This window comes from Melozone crissalis, unplaced genomic scaffold (assembly GCF_028551555.1).
Source record: "Melozone crissalis strain CALT ecotype California unplaced genomic scaffold, PUWL_Pcris_2 ptg000018l_1, whole genome shotgun sequence".
Taxonomy (NCBI): Eukaryota; Metazoa; Chordata; class Aves; order Passeriformes; family Passerellidae; genus Melozone; species Melozone crissalis.
The window spans coordinates 4293939-4314025 of NW_026535796.1; the positions used below are offsets into that span (position 1 = coordinate 4293939).

General features: G+C 49.4%; 1 protein-coding gene across 2 annotated transcripts in view; it reads right to left on the reverse strand.

Annotated features, from left to right (window-relative positions):
* The window catches only part of CCDC9B (coiled-coil domain containing 9B), a 28009-nt gene extending 8852 nt beyond the window's left edge, over positions 1-19157 (reverse strand). Inside the window, exons 1-11 of one of the 2 annotated variants that reach the window (XM_054276164.1) lie at positions 19113-19157; positions 17700-17753; positions 15346-15459; positions 14845-14949; positions 14037-14099; positions 13486-13650; positions 10120-10269; positions 4247-4321; positions 2244-2428; positions 828-889; positions 269-322 (exon numbers count right to left, since the gene is read on the reverse strand). In XM_054276164.1, the coding sequence (XP_054132139.1) occupies positions 269-322; positions 828-889; positions 2244-2428; positions 4247-4321; positions 10120-10269; positions 13486-13650; positions 14037-14099; positions 14845-14949; positions 15346-15459; positions 17700-17720 (994 nt within the window). In that variant the 5' untranslated portion in view covers positions 17721-17753; positions 19113-19157. Of the gene's footprint in view, positions 1-268; positions 323-827; positions 890-2243; positions 2429-4246; positions 4322-10119; positions 10270-13485; positions 13651-14036; positions 14100-14844; positions 14950-15345; positions 15460-17699; positions 17905-19112 lie in introns of those variants that run through there. The other variant, XM_054276163.1, reaches the window with a different exon arrangement.
* Positions 19158-20087: the final 930 nt, after the last annotated feature.

Genomic DNA, 20087 nt, shown 5'->3' on the forward strand with positions numbered 1-20087 from the left:
TGAAGACAATAAAGAATTTAGGATGTTTCTTTTGTGTTTTTTTTAAATTCCAAATTCCAATTCTAACTTTAAATCTTATTCCTTGGATACAGTCTTGTGCTGTTCTTGGAAAACTTCTCCCCTGCACACAGCTACAAGAGCAGCCATGTGGTATGTTCCGAAAGGCTCTCCAAATCTGCAAGTGTCTGGAGAGAACATTCTCCCTGAGGGATATCATAGGTGCTGGCATTTAGTGGGGTGACATAACACAATTCTGTGGTTTACTCACCTCTCCCCTCCGCAGGAAAGGACCTGTGCTGGAATTTCCTTGCATTCCTTCCCCCTGCAAGGACACAACAAAGGAAGCACTAAAGTGAGTGAGGGTCTGTAATGGACAGGCAGAAAAAACCCGATGTTCAAATAGGATGTCATGAGGGAAAGCTTTGTTTTGCCAGTCCATCTCCTGAGAAACAGGAATCAGGATGGACTTATGCTCGTAAAGAAGCCAGCATGTGCCATAGGGATCAGAGATGATGCGCTCTGGAATAGGACTGCCTCTTAAACGAGTGTGTGGGAAAGGAGGCAGGGCTGCGCCTCCACACTGTGTTGTACCAACTTCCAGAAGCCACTGCTCTCCCTGGGAAGGTCCAAAGCTCTAGCACCCAGCTGCTCAAATCCCATCCCCCGAGCCCTCTGCCCAGCAGGGAGGGCTGAGCCCCCAGCTCAGAGGTGTTTGCCCAGGAAAGCAGAGCTTCACAGCTGACAGCCACGACAGCTGCTGTGGCACTGGGATGCGCACGATCAGCGTTCACTAGCGTCAGGACAGAGTCTAGGTGTCCCTTGCCAACCTTTCTTACTGCTGAGATTATCCAAGGCTGGCTCCCCATCCTTAACAAAGTCCTCTTCAAACCTGCAGGTTAAAAACAGGCATTGTCAGACCTGACCATTCTCCTCCAGTGTGCAAAGCGTGGGCAGGAGCCCTTGGCACGATGCAAGCTCCGGCCTTTGGCCCTTCTGCACCTGCCCTCAGGCAAACCTGTGCAGGTTTCTCAGCAGAGCTGAAGCAGCATGTGCTAACTGAGGCTGTGAGGTAGTTCTACCCCAAAGAAGAACCTCTAAAACCTTTCATCAGTACACATATGTATATATTGAATGTTATGGACCTCCTATAGATGTAGGGTGTACTACACTCTGTAGATATATAGATGTAGCTGTACTACACTCAAATGCAGTGTAGTATTCCAAATACAATCTGAAGTAGCTTCAGGATTTGTCATCTCAAATCAGACCATTTGGTTGGCTTCTAGCCCTGCTTGTTTTATATTATGGCTTTTCTCTTAAAAATGGATTTTTGGAAAAACAGTAGGGCTCAGGGCTGTCTTGACATCAACACTCAGCCCCCACTTCAGTCAATTCACCCTTAATTATTGGGGTCTCAGCAACTGAAAATTGATGTGTTTGATTCCATTCCTCAGCCAAAGGACTGTCCCACCTACCTGTCCTGTGCAAACTGTTCTATCACCAAACCTTTGTAACAGTCTCCAACTCCACACCCTACCAGAAGCTTTTCCTGCTACAGGAGCCAAGTCATCCTCCAAAGCTCTCTAGCTGGTGTGACCCAGCTGAACCAGCACAGTCAGAGGGACAGTGATTAAGGCAGGGACATGTCCGGCCCCATTCCCAGCTGTCCCACATTGCTGTTCTCAGCATTGTCCCTGTATGACACAGGTGGCCTTTTGAAGTGACCCCCTTGCCCTGCAGTGCCTGAACAGGCTCAGTTTGTGGAGTGGGAGGATTTAGGCATGCTGGGCTCCCCTGTGCTTAAAAAGGACAAAGGAGTGGGGGCAGGTAGAGAACCTGTGGACTAGCAATGCAAGTTTGTCCACCCAGGTTTCTGGAAGAGCACCTGTACGCTCCTGCCATTGGATTTGTTTGTGTGGAAATGGAAAGCATCCTCCAGATGCAGACTGAGCCTTGGTTCACGCTCCCGTCCCTCCTACAGTCCATATCCTGGTTGGACCAAAGGCAGGCAATCTTTGTCAGCATATGGTATCCCCTCTCAGGAGAGCTCATATTAGGAAGAAAACATGAGAATCACTCTGATACCAGATCCCACTTATGGGCATGGTCTGGGGAGGAAGAGGCAGCAGTGTGGATTTGGTCAGGCACATGACAGCATGGGATTCATAAGTATCTGCACAAGCTCCCACCACTGGCTTTAGGCCTGCTGCAGGCAAAGCACCCTGGGACAGGGAAGGACCTACATGTGCTCTGACTTCTCCACATCCCAAGCCCGGCGCCACTCGCCCTTGGCATTCTTGTGACGTGCCAGGCGCTCCAGGTCAATCTGCTCTCGCTCCCTCTTCCAGCGCATGTACTCCGAGCGCTCCCGGCCACTCATGGGGAAACTCGGATCTCCAGGGCTCTTCTGGACTGGCTTCCCACCATCCTAGTGGAGGGAAAAGAGCTTCTGGTTAATAAAACTGTCTGAAACAGCTGCATTCAGGGTGCTTTATACTGTCACCACCACAAACACTCAGGAATATTTGAAAACAACTTTGGACAAGGTCAGCTCCTTACTCTGAAGTGCTGTGTGCACACCAGGACTCTGCTTTACCCAAAGCCTAAATACACTGGGGCTTTTTGGCTCTACAGAAGGGAAACTGAGGCAGAAACCTTTGCTAAGGTTTACTTATGGCATAGAGTCAGTTCCTGGAGTGCTTGCAACATCTCTCAACAGGGTTTGAATGATGAGTCCCCCAACCTGAAGGCTTTGGGATACATAAATTGAAGTTATGCCTGTGAAGTCCTTTAGAGTGACAAGGCAGGGAAGAAAGCCAGCCTTGTGTGACCGACCACCAGGCTTCCATGGGAGCCCACAGTCACAGAGCTGCAGCCAACCCTGTGCTCAAGAGCAGCATTCTCAGAGCAAAGGGGCTCTTTACTTTCACTGCTGTCAGGCTCCTGGTTTGTCACTCCTCATGACAGACTGGTTAAGGGCTGACACTGCTCAAAAATTTAAAGCTTAATGGAAAGACAATTCAGAGCTGATGGAGCATGTGGGGGGGAAGTAGCCCAGCTGTCAGGTTAATGGATGAGGTGGAAGCAGGAGCCGACAGGCTGTGGTGTGTTGTCAAGCAACAGTGTGTAGGGAATAGCTTAGTGCAGAGCTGAGTCCTGGGGTGCTAATTACCAGCAGATAATTCATCACCTCATACACGTGTCCTTCCATGCCAGCCACCCTCACACCTTCCCCAAAGAGGAATTAACTCCTCAGCCCTGCACTGCGGGTAAGAGAAGCAGCAGGAAGAAGGGACTGAAAGCCCTGTTACCAAGGTGACTCACCTGCGTGGGCCGGAGCTGGGGTGGCACCAATTGCTCCTGCATTCCTCAGCTGGCAGGAGCTGGGGACCTGACACCGTGTCCCCAAGGAGGGAGAGATGAAGGGGTCCTGCCAGGATGGACCCTGATGCATTCACTAAGCCAAAAGGAAGGGAAGGACTGAGGCTGATGCCTGTGCTCTCTTTTGGGGAGAGGCAGAAATGGCTGGGGGCCTATGGAGCAAGAGGAGTCAGTCCCTCACCTCAATTACAGCGTAGCTGTGGTTAGCTGGCCACAGGCTATCATGCTCCCCCTTCCTGCTCTGGGGGGCTCAGCTGGATTTAGTGTCTAAGAGCCCATCTGTGTCCTCCTAATGAATCACACTGAGGTGGGGTTATTCTATTTGTGCTCCATTAATTAAAGCATCTGCAGGCTCGAGGGAGCCAGCATGTCTCCGGGCTTTGCATTAAACAGTCAGTGGGAAGGCCTGTGCTTTAATTTACCTCCATCCTACTCAGCTCCTGCTGAAGTGAGGAGCTGTAGCTAATACAGCCTGAGTTTTTCAATCCACAAGGAAATGGTTTTGAGAGAGGAAACAGCCAAAACTGTGCTGCCACAGAGGTGAGCATGTTACCCTTCCTAACATCCCTATGGCTGTGTGAAGGGCTTGAGCAGCCATGACAAGGTGTGGAGGCAGGTCCTTGTCACCTTTCCAGTGCTGCTTGCTCCAGATGTGTCAGCTGCTCAGCAAAGTTTTGTATGATGAGAGTGATGAACAGCAGGAGCCACATCAGAGCACAAGGCTGCTTCACACAATTACAGGATGGTTTGGGTCTCAAGAGACCTCAAAGGTCACCTTCCTTTAGGATTATGGTGGGAAGGCACATTCTACTGGTTTCCTCTTCCAAGACAAAGGTCCCCACAAAGCGACTTGGGTCCCACTCACCTTCCGGCTGTGCTCACTTTCTGGGCCTCTGTCACTCTCTGTTCTCCTCTTCTCTGCTGTTCTCCGCTCTTCTCCCTGCAAGAGAACGGACACAGGAATTATTTCAGGATTAAGCAAGGATTCCTTGCAGGGGAATCAACACCTGAACCTATGCTGACCAGGACATGTAAGAACTTCTCAGAAAAGATCAGCAAAAGAGGAAGGATTTTTTATGGGGCCCCAAATCAAACTGATGTAGAAAAAAAAGAAGTCAGAAAGCAAGGGGTGCATGAGAAAAGCATTCCCAGAGGTCACTCCTTCTCCCAGGCTGGAAGCAGAGTGGTATCCTGCATGGTCCTGTTTCTTTCCAAGGCAGACCAAGTTTCAGGTGCTTTTACAGATTTGGGCCATTTTAGAATCCATTGTACTAGATCTGGATAGCTACAAACAGCAGCTATTTGGTGCAGCTACAACCCAGCATGGTCAAACTAGGAGTGATTTCAGTCCCTGGCAAACATGGCATCCTTTTACCACGGTCCATCCCTGCTCCCACAGGGTTTACCCATGCTGCCACCAGACTGGCAAGCTCTGCTGTGCTGTTGATATTCCCCAGCCTGGCAGGAGGTGACAATCAGCCTCTGTTTCTTAGTGGGCTACGGGCACCAAACATGGGCCAAGCCAGGGGTTCTCTGTCCCCACACATGATGAATAATTGAGACAGAGCCATGTCAGAGGCCAGGGTGAGATTGCAGTGGGTCTTAACAAAACAGTCTGCAGAGCATAAAGACTGTTTTAGGAAAGGCTCCCTGCCTGGTTGGACAGCTACAGGGCTGGGGCTGTGGGGGGCTGAGCTTGTCCTGCTGCCATTTTGCAGTGCCAAGCAAAACTGAAACACAAAGAGGAACGTGGCAGCACAAACTGCCAGCTCAGCCCTTCCAGAAAGCAGCAGCGTGGTGAGGTCCAGCCCAGGCTGGAAACAGGACTTTTATTCCATGCATTCACCAGACACAGCTTTAGTTTTACAGGGAAAACTTGGGATATCAGTCTTGATACCTGCAGCTCTGTCCAATCTCCTAAGGCAACAAATGCTGCTGCAGCTTGTTCTCATGTATCCCATTGAATCATGCAGGGAATGAGCTGGAGACACATGTTTGGGGGATTGCCCACACATGCTAAGTCTGAGGCACGTGGGAAGTGTGGCCATACAGTCCAGGGACTGTCACTGCACTCGGTGCATGACAGCTTCACTGGTCTGACTTGTAGCTCCAGTACAGATGGAGGTTTGTTCAAACAGATCCTTTGAAATAACAAGGAAAATTTTAGCTATATTGTCCTGGGATTTCTCTGCAAAGATTTGGGAAAAATGTAGAGGGGTCTGTGCTCAGAGAAGCTGCCCCTCACCACATCCTGCCTGTTGCAAAAGGGGATATGGTGAAAGATGACACTGGGGATTTATTTCAAAATATTGCTGTGAAAACTTATATAACCAAAAATGCTCCCTTCTGGACTCAAAATCACCTGCTCTGGCAGCCCTGTTTGAAGAACCCTGTAGTAAGAGATTGAATGACTCTCTGCAGTCCCAAACTGAGCATTTACTGAGAGATTAAACAGCAGAAATCTGGAAACTTTGCTCTCCAGGGCCCTACATGCCAGTGGCTGTCCCATTTGGAATGGTCACTCATCAGTGCCCACCACAAACGTGGGTCACAGAGACACTGCACAACCCTTCATCCTTTTACACCCTCACTGCAAGTCAGCTGCCTTTTGCCTCAGTCTGCTTCTATTTTTGCTTCTCAGAGGGCACTGTGGAAAATGGAGAAGACCACAAAAATGTAGTTCTTTTGTACCAGGACAGCGGGTCTGAGCTGTGCAGAAAACAGTCAGCTTGGCTCTTGCACTGGCTCAGGAGCAGAATTCCTGTTGTCCTGCTGTCCCAGAACTGCTCCTCCTGTTACCACACACCCAGGCCAAGAGGGAGCAAAACATGTTTTTCTTTTCCTTCTCCTCTCTGCCCCCAAAATTAAGAAAAATGACATGGACGTTATCATTCCTGATGTAACTGTTCCTGCAGAGCAGGAGGAGGACACAAAAGCCTGAAGCAGTCAAGGAAGATTATGATTGTTTATCCTGAGGTTCCTGCCAAGATTTCTCAGTTTTTCAGTCCAGAATGGCCCAGGGTGGGGCCCAAGGTGGGGCAGAGCCTGCTCCAAACCAGCCCTGGGATCCCAAATGCCTTTTGCCACTGGGTCTTTCTGACTCCCTGGCACACATATTCCCAGCTAATGTCACTGTGCAGTGGTGACAGTACTGATGCCATTATCCAGCCAAGCACTGGTTGGTACTAACAGTTCTCCAGAAGCTTTGACAGGCTTCCATATCTCTGGGCTAGTTCAACGCCTTCTTTTTTTAAAAATAAGGACAATCAGATGAGTTAAACAAACCCTTTGGCACCCACCTCTCCAGGCACGTGTCAGCACCACAACTGGCATTTCTTCTTGAAGAAATGAGGAGATTTTTGTAGAAGCTTAAAGCCGTTTTTCTAGTGCTCAGATTCCCCACTGGGCAGGATTTTTGAAACTAGTACATGAGAGGATTTTTTTATAACTCTTTTGAAAAATCTGCCTCCTTAATTGTGCTGCCTGAAGGGAGCTAAAGACTTTTCAGCCACCCTCTCTGCCTATTTTTCCCTCCCATCTGCAATGTAAAAGCAAGTGTTTCTCCTGCCACAGGTTTGGTTCCTCTCCTCTGCAAGCACCAAGTCCGACTCCTCTGTGTTAGTCCCTGAAAGCAGCTTTTGTATCTCTTGATTACAGTCATTTCTGATACACCATCCTGGGAAACTCTGTTAATAAAAGGACAATTTAAAAGCCCTGAAGCTCTATCAACTGCCCATTTAAAAGATGATTTGTAACCTGTTAATTAACCATTGTGCTCCACTGGTCCTGGGCTGCTGGCTCCCAGCTCTAATGCACTAATGAGCCTGAAACACTGCCAAAGTGGCTTTTTAGGGCTAAAAATGAAGGATTGTCTCCAGCCCTACATGCAGGAGAGCCCTGAGGCAGGTTTAGGGGCAGCCAGGCAGAGATGGGTCCCAGATGTGGCACTTCCAAGCCAGCAGCAGCACTGGAGGTCAGGAAGCTGCAGCAGTAGAGCGATGGACTCTGCAAGGAGACAGGATAATTTGGTCCCTTCAGCCCTGTGGGCTAACAGAGAGTGAAAGAGTCTTTCTGCTTATGGCACTGGAGCTGTCTCAGAAAAGGAGATCATGAAAGCATCTTTTTTCTCTTGCATTTCCTTTGGTAGCTCCTATCTCAGCTCTGCTGCAGTCTGGGACTGACAGTGTGGGGTTAGCCAGAAGTACCATGGGCAGCAAGAATGGGAGCCGGTTTCCTCTTTGGGGATTTTTTTGTTTTGTTAGTTTGGGCTTTTTTTCTTTATTGAATTTCATCAAGAATAAAAATAGAGAAAATGTGTGGTAATGAGGACACCCATCAAATACTTTAATTGGATAAATATGACACATGCACAGAGGAGGAAGCAAATTTGACAGGGGCCAGGCTACTGGAGGGGAAGTGATGGATGTGACTCTTTCTCCTAGGCCTTTGTGGGAACCCCAAAAGAGCAGGGAACCAGCTGGGACACAAGGTAAAAAGGCCCAAAGGATGAACCATGCTGGGGTTAATGAGGGACTGAAAGTTAATCCTTGAATCAGGGGTCCCAGCTCAGGTCCTAACACACAGTTACCCAGTCACTGACACTCCACCACGCTCCCCAGCAGCTTGGATTTGAGGATGAAAATGAAGTTTCTCTTTTAACAACTGATTAAAGGATAGAAAAGAAAAAGTGGCAAGAAAATGGTGGTTTCCATGGCAGAAGATTAGCAGGAGTGTGCCACTGGAACATGTACTGCTCAACATGCTCATAAATGGTCTGGAAAAGGAGCTGAAGAGAGGGATGACAGTTTGCTGATGATACTAAATCATCCAGGGCAAAGAATGTAATTTGCCCGGAAAGAGCTGCGAAAGATCTCTTGACATTGAATGCCTGCATCATAAAATTACAGCTGAAATTCAATATCAGTAATAGAAAATAACTCACACAGAGAAAAATGTCCCTTCTTGTATACACACACACAGTAATGAGTCCTGAGCTATGATTAACAGTCAGGAATGAAATTTTGGTGTTACTGTGACTAGTTCTCTAAAATTGTTAGCTCAATTATTTAGGGAAAAAAAAAAAGCAAAGAAAATGCAAACTTGCTGGGAGAAGAATAGAGAACAAACCAGAACATTGTTATGTCACTGAGTACATCCTGGAGAGCCCGCAGCTGGAATACCATGTGCAGTTCTGGTCTGCTTGTACTGAAAGAATATGGTAAAAATAACAAAAGCACAAATGGGGACAATGAGAATGATCAGAAATAAAGAACAGTCCTCAGCAGACAAGCCTAATAGGGACAATCTCTTAAGTTACATGAGATAGGTGAGGGAAGATGTGAAACAGGTCGATAAAATCATTTGTGCTTTGGGAAGTGCTGGGAATGATCTATTCACTACTTCCCCTGATGCAGGAACAGCAAATGGAGCTGTCAGGGAACAAGGCTGAACAAGTCTGGGATTCCAAGCTTCCATGGTTCTATGGCTTTAGCCAGTGCAGCCTTGGGCCCACCCTCATATGCTCTGAATCTAGATGCTTTGAGGCCAGGACAGGATGAGCAAGGCATTGCCAAAACCACATACATGCATGCTCAGCCTCCAATTTCATATTCCATAATAAAACCAGATTAGAGATGACCTTCCAGGGCAGTCCATACACTTAAGAGACCACAGGATCTAAAGCCAACATCCAGGCACTCCTCCTGCAGCTCTATCCTAGTACAGCCCCAACCTTGATGACCTCAGAGACAAGTGTTTGAACAGGTCCAGCAGAGAGCAGAAGGAGACACTTGCCTGGCACATTACAGAAGTACATTTGACAAGCTGAAGGGCAGAAACAGCACAGTCAGGTCAATCCCATTACATCCAGGAATGCTGGTGATGATGTCTGTCATGGGGACTTTGGGGTTACCAGTGGCTCAATCAGGCAGCTCATTTGAGCTTTATGGCATTCAAAACACAGCTTGGCAGCCACAAGAAAGGAGCACCTGAACTCCTGGAGCCTAGGTAAGCCCTAGGGAGGAGGAGAAGCTGAAGATGAGCGTGGCTAGTAGCAGCAAATGGTTGGCACTATTCCAGAGAGGGGCTGCAGATGTCTCCCAGCATTCCTGGGTGGTTGGTAGCTACACCAAGTGTGTTTTCCTACACAGTCTCTGATCCTGTTTGCTGCAGGCATTCTTTCTTATCTGTGAAAGCTTCCAAAGAGGAAAATAGCACATGCCTCTGTGTGTGTAAAGAGAAAGGTATTTGTAAAGAAGTATTTGAAATATGTTTCAAAGACTACCAAAGTTCAGCCAGTTCACTCAGCAGGTGATGACCAGGCACAGCAGGATGTGGTTCAGAGGCAGATATAGCCCAGCTCTGTTAATGTTTAAGTGGTGCAGTGAGTCAGGAGGACACTGCTCCTGTTCCAGTCTGCGGTGTAGCTTCAAAGAGAAGCTGGTAAGAGACAAGGTGAGATTCATGCCCCATATCTAGCAGTGCTTTCATCAATCCTTCCAAAGCAGCATCTGTTGATGAACTCAGTGTGTTTAGGAGGCTTCTAGGTTTAGCTAGGATCACAGGGGAGGGAAAAGATTGTGACTTTCTTCTTTCACAGGGATGGAAGGCAGAGGTAAGGAGATAAGCTGCCCTATTAACATGGAGTGTCTCCCAACATCCTGTGGCTAGGCTCTCCTCATGCCAGCAGAAGTGGATGCCATGGATAGGTTCCAGGCCAGTCACTGGCACTGTACTTACCTTTTCCTTGTTGTCCATGGTGATGGCAATCTGCATCCTCCTTCCCCGTCGGAAAGCCACCAAATGGTCCATCTCCTCCTCGCTCAGCTCCGGCACTCGGCCCGGCCCAGGGAAGCTCTCGGCGCGCTTCTCGCTGACGATCCTCTTGCCCTGGAAGGCACAGGCTCAGTTAAGGACACCCCCATTAGCCCTCCTAGGAGAGTGGCCATCCCAAACTGCAAAGGATTTTGGCCTGGCAGGACAGAAAATGAGCAGAACAGTCAGACCCCTTGGCTCATGAAGCTGCCATCCCACTGGAAGGGATCTGTGATATTACAGAGGTGTGTTTAGCTGAGCACAACACCAGCATGGTGGGATTTACCCTCATGTTCATGCTTAGATAATCTGCAGCATGAACACTGAAGGATGGTTTTATTTTAAGCTTGTGTCTGTGTCTTAGAAACAAATGTGAGGTTGTCCCCTCCCCATACAACATGTCCCAATAAAATGTGAGGTTACCTTAGAGCATAAGCCTAGAAGGTGGAGGAGAAGGGGAACAGTGGGGTTCCTTCACTTCAACCTTGTCCACATAGCAGTTACTCCCCTAAAGTGTATTAGCATTTGATAATTCATCAATTCATAGTCATTGTGCGTTTGTATTTCTGGAATTATTTATTCAGCAATGGAATACTTAAGAAACCTGATATATAAGCTCTTAAGCAAGGGCAGTTTACCCCTCTCAGATATTATTTACAGCTGTCTGTATTAGTGTCATGACTTCACTACATGGATTTACATCTGTTTCTTATTTTGTTAATGATCTTTGTTGCTGGCTGATGTCCTGCCAGTGCCCTCAGCCATCAATTCCACAAAATGAGCACATCTTTTGTACAAAAAGATACTCATTCTTTTTCTCATTTAAAAGTATCATCTTTCAGGCCAGTCATGTGCCTTTTTATTTTTGCCTTACAAGGAAATGAGAGACTTAATAAGTCATATCCATTGTTATCTCTGATCTTTTCCTTTTCTCTTCATCCATATGAAGTCTGCTCAACTTCACCAGGGATGAAGGAACCTCAGCAGCTTCCCTCTCTAAAGGATGGTGCATTTTACTCTGTTTTCCACCCTGAGCTTTCACATTTACTGGAGTCTTGATTTAAAAGGTACTCAAAATCTCCAAGGAAACTTTAGTGAAACCTGGGAACTTTGTTGCTACAAAATTGTTTTTAAAAACAAAAAGCACACCCAGACCTCTGATTTGTAGGGAAGACATGCAATCAGGGCCTTTGGCATGACATGTGATACCAAGAAGCCTCACATTAACCTCATTTTCCCTCAGCTCTGCCAGGAGTGCAGATGTTAGCGAGGAGAGAGCCTTCCTGTTCACAGCCTCCATCAGCATGACCTTTTTTATGGCTTCTCAGTCATCGGGCTTCCTAGCACATGATAAATGTTTTAGGAGACACTGGAGTATTTCCAGCAGCAGAACCTCAGTCTCTTGTTTATTCATCTTTCACATTTGTGTGATTTTGCTGTTTCAGCAGAGATAGTTCTTGAGTCAGCCTGATGCAGGGGAGAGGAGTGGTCTGGCTCTGCCTGTCCTGTCAGCCCCAGATGAACAGACGTGGTGGGAACCTTGTTACATATTCCCTTGGGGATTTCTAGCTCTGCTTTTGGGTTCAGTAATTCTAGGCTGTACTGCTGAGGTGAGAGCCTGAACTGGAGACTGGCCTGGCTCTGCCCTACCCAGAGCACTTGTGTGAGGTGTTTGGCATTCTACTTAACATAATTTTTTATTAAGAAAGTAAGCCCAGAGATGGTTTAGAAGGCAACAGCAAGCTATTAATCCACAAGCATTTATTCATCTTAAGTCAACAGCTGTTCCCTAGAGCTCTTCAGTGTTTAGGTGTTGATGGTTCATCCTTTAGACATGTAACAGGGTCACAGATACCTCTTGCCAGGGAGGTCTGGCACTGGGAGGATATTTGAAGGTGACTTCATCACTTGCTGTCTGAGAAAGTCTCTCATGAGACCCAACACAAAGAACCTTGTGCCCAAACACCTCGAGCACAACAGAAGCCTCAAGAGAACATCACTGGATTACAGGGAGGTGACACCATCCCTGGGCTACTGGATGTTAAAAGGCATGGTGTGAAGGCTGGTGTGCTGACAAAGTCTTTAACCCTGCATTTATTGAGCAGATGGCAAGGAAGACTCAAAGGAAATACAGGAAACAGCTATTTAACATAGATGTGGCAGCTAGACACATCCAGGCTGGGAGACCACCAGATTTTCTGTGTAATACCCTTTGCTCTCCCTCCCTTTACCACTCCTTCCCTCCTTTCTTCCCTCCCTCCCTCCCCATTTTGCTTCTGGCTAAGCTGCCTCGCCTGAAGGCACATTCTGCTCAATGTGTCTGCTGACATTGTCTTCTTTCCTTGTTTCCTATTTAACAGTCTGGGTGATCTCTCAGCCTGCTTGTCCCACATTGGGAAATCCTGGTCCTTGGTGCCCCAGCTCCCAGAGTGAGAGATGTCATATGAGGAGAGCACCCATGCAGAGCCAAGAGGGACAGAGAGCAGGTCTACAGCCACAGCACCTGGCAGAGCCAACTCCTCCCCTCCACAGGGCTTGTCCTGGGTCATTCCCTGCCTGACAGAGATCTGGGACTCTGGCACCAGCTCTTTAGCTTAGTCAGAACTACACCACTCCCCATACAGAGTCACTGTAAGGTGAGATGTGCCCATCTCATGCCTGAGGCATGCCCCAGACTGCAGAGGCAGTGTTAAAAATACTCATCCGAGGCGTGCCAGGAAAAAGAACAGGGGAACAAAGGAAACTCCTGGACTTATGTCCATTTTGTGAAACTTTCCAGCTGGCTTTCCTCTGGGGCATCTCGCTTGACTATGATTTAGGTTATTGATGATTGGATGTGAGTGGTTTCGTGCACAGCCGAGGATCTCTGGTGCTGGGACCTTGCAGTGGTCACAGGAAGGATGGTGGTGCCTCATTCAGTCACCACAGTGTCACCAAGCAAGCCCCTCTTTCCAGGCACAGCAATACAGTTTAACACCAGACTGGCCCAGGAGGGCAATAAATTGACTGATCCCTTAGAAAGGGAACTGGTTCCACCTGGCTGGGTGGAAAGTGTTGCTGAGGGGGCTAGCAAGGCCTGAGGGCTGATTCCTGAGAATCAAATATAGAGAGGGAGCATGTGGTAGCTCTGAGGTTGTGCTGAACAACTGTGAAATGAGAGGAAACAAGCAGCAAGGAACTGCTCCCTTTGGATGTGACACACTGGACAGAAAGCTCAAGTGAGAGGCAGAACAGAAGCTCCTTTGTAAGGCAAGAGGCTGCAGTGTGAGAGCAATCCTCTTCCCTACTCACCTTTGCTTTGTTGTCCATGGTAACAGCCAGCTGCACCCTCTTCCCCATCCTGAATGTGAACATATGATCTGCTTCCTCCTCCTCCTCCTCTTCCTCACTGCCAATGCCAAACCCAGGGCTTGTAGGACAGGGGTTTCCCCTTTTCTCACTCACCACCCTTTTGTCCTGGAAAATGAACCACTTCCATTAGCAAATCCAGAGCCTTGACTCAGGGATGTGATTCCCTTCCCCAAACACACCTGCACACAAGCGGGAAGGCAGCTATAGAACAGCCCTTGCCCCCAGGAAGTTCTCTGTGCCCGGCACACTGCTGTGACATTCCTGGGGAACAAGGGGCTTGTTGTCTGCTCAGCAGCAAAACCCACAAAGACAGCAGGGCTGAAAAATCCTTTGCACTTACAAATCTGACATTTCAGACTAAAATGCCAGAGTTATGGGAAAGAAATGCCATCCTCATCTCTTTCTGCAGCACACTGAGTTAGCTTGGGAAAGCCCAAGTCCTGCTGAAGGTGGCCTTGGAAGCCAAGTGGATGGCTGAGGGTGGTGCTCACCATCGAGAGGGCTGGGCTATCTTGTCCATAGTGTTCAGTCTGGGTAATTGCATCTTTCAGGTCCTGTATGAGAGAAAAATGTGTGCAGCAGCACCCCGAGAGAGGCGAGGGCCGTGGCCAGGGTGGGAGGAGAGCAATGCACTGGCCTGGATCCAACAACCCGGAGTGCTGAAAGCAGGGTGGGCTGGCTCAGCAGGCTCTGCATGAGCTCTGGCAGAAAAGTTCACCAAGGGGTTAAGGCAGGACTGGCTTTCCAAGCCCCATGCTGCCAGGATGGGTGGACAGAGCTTATCAGATTTGATCCAATTAGGAAGGAAACCTGGGACTCACAGTCTCTGGCCCAGGGCCACTTGCTTTGCTCACTCCCAAAGCCTAAGGAGACCATAAGTTTTCCATGGCATTCTCAGAGGCATTCCTGATGCCTCCAGTGACTGACACACAAACACACACACACACACACACACACACACACACACACACCTGATATACTCTGCCTACATATTTGCAGTGATGCTGACACCTGGGACCGTTTGAGGGCCAAGTATGCCTGTTCACACACCCAGTCATCTGCCAGTTATCTCTTTGTGCATGGGTAGAGGTGCCTGGGCATGGCTGGAAACGTATGTGCAGCACCTAAAATCACTCTGATCACACATCTCTGCAGAACTCACACACACTTTTCAGGGCTTAGGATGTATTTCCTGTGCTCAAAGAACTTTGTTGTGGATGGTCTCTCTCAGAAATGCCATTTTGCAGGAGCAGGACTGGAGTGAGAGCTGGCCCGTGGTGAAGGAGAGGCACCACTTACATTGTGAGCTTTGGTGATGGTAATGGTGAGTCCATCCTGCTTGGGCCTCCTGGAGGTAACAGCCATTCCCTCCTGTTCTGCTCGCTTTTTGTCCTCTTCTATTTCCTGAAACACAGATAGCCCTTATCACAAGCCTGTACCTGGATGTTGTTCATTTTCCTGTTTAATTCTGTTAAATGGACCCACCTCCACGTCTAAGAGGGAGTGGACCAACTTGTGTCCCAGTTATGGGATGCAGACAGAGGAAGGTGGCAGTGGGTGAGGAGATGCTGCAGCAGTGAGGCAAGTGTCAGTGTCTGTTCTCTGAAGCAGCTCAAGAATTGTAGTTAAAGGCTAAGGTAAAGCCTAAGCTAAAGGCAGAGCTCTACCCACCTGCTCTGAGTGTTTCCAGTACAAACATGCTATCTATGTAACACGGTCATTCTGACTGTGCTGACAATCTACACTGTGAGTTGAGGACCCCAGATCAGAGCTGGGGAAGGTAAGGACTTGCAGACTCACCTGGTACCTTCGTATCAGTGCTTCGTTTTTTTTCCGCAAAGCCAAGATTTTCTTATCAAGTTCAACATCTTTCTGCTCTTTCTTCCTTAACACAGCATCATCCACAGCAGCATCCTAGAAACACAAGGAGCAAAGCTCTTCTCAGTCATTTTACCAACAGGATGAAGCCTGCTCCTTCTGTCTGGACAAGGTGGGAAGTGAAAGAGTCTTTCCCATCACTTCTCCCTGACTTTTCCTGACAGAATTCACATTTCCTTTTCTTACAATTTTTGTTCAGCAATGAGGTAGTTTGAGCAAAGCGCTGCTGCCCCACTTTGATGGCTGTCAGTGGGCTCCAGAGTTAACACCCTGCTTATCTGCATGCAGTACATGACCCTCACCTTCATGTGTTCTCAGGCACCTTGTCAGACATCAGTGAGGGAAGGCAGCAGAACCTGCTCATGACACAGACCGCAGCTCCTGCACCAGCCCATCCCCACTGGCGTCCCTTGTGAGGGGTATCTGATCCTACAGCCCCTGCCAAGGGCTGCTTCACCAGGACACAGGGACACAGGCACACATCTGTGCCCCGGTGGGACAACGAGAACATTTAAACTGCCTCCACACATTCTTCTGCTGGACAATGGGATTTTGTCAAGATCTGTGGGAAACAAATGGCTTTTCCACTGCCATTCATCATCGGATATGCGACAGGTGAGCAGATTGCCTTTGTGGGTGGATACAGTTCCATGGGCATTTTGCAAGGCTGATTAAAGCCAAATTCGGTGTTTACCTGAACAGAAGCTGTTCTGGGAGCACTAAATTGGCAGGTTCACTGTGTACTGAGCTCTGGGGTGTTGGCTGCCGAGGGTGGGATCAAAGTGGTGCATGCCCTCAAACACACCCCTTTCATCTTCAGATTCTTTTGAAGGAGAACTGGCAGAGCTGCAGGCTTGAGAAAAAATTTAAAATTCCTGCAGAGGTTTTATTCATGCTCTTCTCTTTTTAAGGCAAAAAAATGGAAAAGGCCTGTCACGCTGTCCTCCCTCTGCCCATTTGTCAGCATTTTGTCTACACTGCAAGACGGCTGGTATTGGGGGGGAGGGAGTCTTTCCATTTCCAGCTGGACACAAGTCACTGGAAGGAAAGTTTGCTGGTGTTCAGCACTTCTCCTTCCCTTTATTAACGAAGCCATTATGGTGTTTCTCTGTGCACAACCTGTTTCAGCAAATGCTGAGAAGCTGTGGGCGGGAGGGGTCGCTCACCCGCACACCCGGGCCCCGCGACTGAAGCGCTGGGCAGCGTGTGGAGCCCACGCTCAGCTCCCAGGGGCTCACCCATTGTACACTTCAGCCCAGTCAGCGTTTGCTCGTCAGCTGCCGCTCCGAGCCAGCCGATAACAGGGGGCCGGGCCCTGTCCTCCCTTTCTGGAACGAACCCGCTGCTCCAGCCCGTGCCGGAGCTGATGCTCAGGATGGAAAGTGTGGCTCCACCGTGCCCTCCCCAGAGTAAAGCTCTTCCGGGGAGCCAAGGTGCCCGTATGTCACCGCGACAGAGTTATAAATGGTTTTGGCAGAACAAACGTGCGATGGCTTTGAATCAGCAATCAGCTGAACCCAAAGCCTCCGCGAGAGCAGGGCATAGCCACGGAACGAGAGGCCTCATTCTATTGCAAATTAAAATGTCACAAAAGGAGAAAATTGAAAGCTATCGGCTTTGGGCTTCAGTTAAATGACGACATCCCGTTGTGTGACAGCCCCTCTCCTAAGTGGCACACACACTGGCTACGCAGCTCCTCGGGGGCTGGAGGGACACCGCGCTCCAGACTGTCTCTGCGTGCAGTGTTTCCCCATACACTTCTACGATCGCCTGCTTCTACAGCCAGACCTCGGAGACAGCAGGGTTGGGAAAGTGTGAATGGCGGGGAAGGGGGGGAGGGAAAGGGGACAGGAGCGGCCCGTACTAACGCTCTTCTGCGTAAGCAAATGTATCCGCTCTTTTTAAGAAATATCCTCTTCCTTGACAGCTGCAGCTGAAGCCCTCACCAGCACAGGCACCATCCAACACTGCCTGCGTTTCTGTTTGCTATCTGCCTCCCGGGAGACACCTTATTCTGAGCCAGCCACAACAACCTGCCCCGGCGAGGGATGTAAACCCCGGCACCCAAAATGCGCTCCCCCCCAGCACCCCTCCCGCGGTGCGGTACGGCGTGTTTGCTCTCCGTGCCTGCTGGCAGCCGGGCGAGGCAAGAAAACAAAGCGACGGCCGCCGAAAGGCCACCCTGAAGGAAGCGAGTGCAAGTCCTTGCGTGGCCTTTTGGGGTGAGGGACCCCAGCGCCCCCGCCCCTCCCAGGCCCCGCGCAGGCAGCACTCACAGCTCGGTGCATGTTGGACATCGGCGGCGGAGCCCGGCGGATTCCAGAGCAGAGCTAAAAGAGGAGAGCCATCAGACGGCCTTTCTCAGCACTGGTTGCACAGCATACAAGATCATGTTTTGATTACAAAAGCCTCGTCTGGGCTCCCAGCCAAGAGCACTGGCTGCCTAATATACCAAGCACAGACAGGGTTTGGAGTGCCTGTGTCCTCCTCTCCAATCTCACTCTCTTTTTAAAAGAAACACTCCCCCTTTTCCCCCCTCCTGACTCCTTTTAACTTCCTGATGCCACAAACCCTCGTTCAAAGTGGGAAAAGCCGGCTGAACAATGACGGATGGATCAGGCAAACAGCTTGGCTTCGCTGCGTGGCCATTCACGGGGTCGTGTTGTTTGTTATGCATGGCTGGCTCCACGCCTGGCGGGGCCGGGAAATATCTGGGGTCCTGCACGTCTTGTGAGTGTGAGTGTGTGCACGAGCCTGCATGGGAAAACATGGGTCAGATTTGCCTTTTTCTGTTTAATTTCAGTATTCTCTGGGAATGATTTCCCCCCTGTTAAAGTGGGCCTTTCTTTCAGGAAGGAACAGAAGAGTGCTGTGGGGTGGGCATCACCAGCTGGCAGCAGGACTAGCAGGAAGCACACAGCCAAAGCAGAGGGACTCCTATGAGTCCCTGTCCGAAAGCTGCCAAAATAACCCTCAGGAGAGTAACAAGTAGCAACGGGGCTTTGAGGGAACAGCATTCAGCTGCTGCATCTTGAGTCGCCACATGAACCCTTACCTCACCATAGGATATCCTGAGTTGGAAGGAACCCACAGGATCATCCAGCCCAACTCGTGCCTCTGCCCAGACACCACAACAATCCCACCCTGTGTTTGAGAGCATTGTTCAAACCCTCCTGGGGTTCTGTCAGCTTTGGGGCTGTGCCCACTCCCTGGGGAGCCTGCTCAGTGCCTGACCACCCTCTGGGGGAAAGAAACTTTTCCTGATATCCAGTCTAACCCTCCCATGACACAGCTCCAGCTGTTCCCTCGGCTCCTGCTCCTGGTCACAGAGATCAGAGATCGGAGCTGCCCCCCCGCTGCCCCTTGTGAGGAAGCTGCAGACCCCAATGAGTCTCCTCCAGGCTGAAGAAACCTCAGCCATATGTCCTGGCCATGTGCTACATTCTCCCTCAGCACAGACTGGCTGCCCTCTCCCTCCATCCTGAGAGACACAGATCGAGTGTGAGGCAAACAGGAGATGGAAGTACACCAGGGAATGTTTTGTTGCCCAAGGATTGATGCACAGCCCCCCCTTAATGTGGGCCCTTCTATGTTCGTATGTTAAAAAAACCAAGCTGGTCCACTGCTGCCCACTGTCCACTCTAAACCTTTAAGGAGTTCAACTCCTCACAAAATTCAAGAAAACTGACCTGAAACCTGGAGTAGTTGAAGGGAAATCTGCCAAAGACTTTGCAGAACTCAGAATCTGGTCCCTTCTTTGCACATGACTTGGACATCATGGCTAAGGCACTAAGGAGATGGAAGCACAGCTTAGTAAAAGCTCTTGGAGGGACAGAGTGACCTATATTAATTAGTAGGTACTCAATGATGAAAGGAAATTGAAACCATTTCCAAGGCAGTGCTTCTGGATTCAGGCTTGATGAAGGAAATGAAGACTCAGCTGTGGGCAGAAAATCGGGAAAAGGAGCTTTGCTGGAGCCCAAGTGCTTGTCAAGACGTTTGCAGTGGACACAGCTGTGCAGGAGATGCAGAGTCATGTGGAGCTTTACCTTGACCTGGGAATGGAGGGGAACTGTGGCATGGCACTGCCTTGGTTTTCCAAGCTGGCACACTCTCTTTTGAGGGCAGAGTGATATCCCATTTTTAGCTGGGCTGGAGGCCACAGGGACAAGGTCACCCAGGACTGGGTTGAGTCAGGGAGTCAGTGTTCATGGAAACACTGAAGCCCTCATCAGCATAGGCACCATCCAGCACTGCCTGCATTTCTTTTTGTTATCTGCCTCCTGGGAGACACCTTGTCCTGACCAGCCATCACAACCTGCCCTGGCCAGGGATGTAAACCCCAGCACCAAAAATGTGTCCCCCCAGCACCCCTCCTGCAGTGCAGCATAGCTCATTTGCTCCCTGTGCCTGCTGGCAGCCAGGAAAGGGAAGAAAACAAAGCAACAGCCGCTGCAAGGTCACCCTGAAGGAAATGCAAGTCTTTGTGTGGCCTTTTGGGGTGAGGGACCCCAGTGCATTATCCTGTGCATTGTCCTCTTTGTGAGGTGGTCATGTCTCTTGCCTCAAGGACACTGCAGACTATGTTGATGCTGAGGTTCAGGTTAAAACAGAAACCATTACCCAAACTCCAAGGCCAGGTTCTGTGTGCAGTGCTGGCTGAA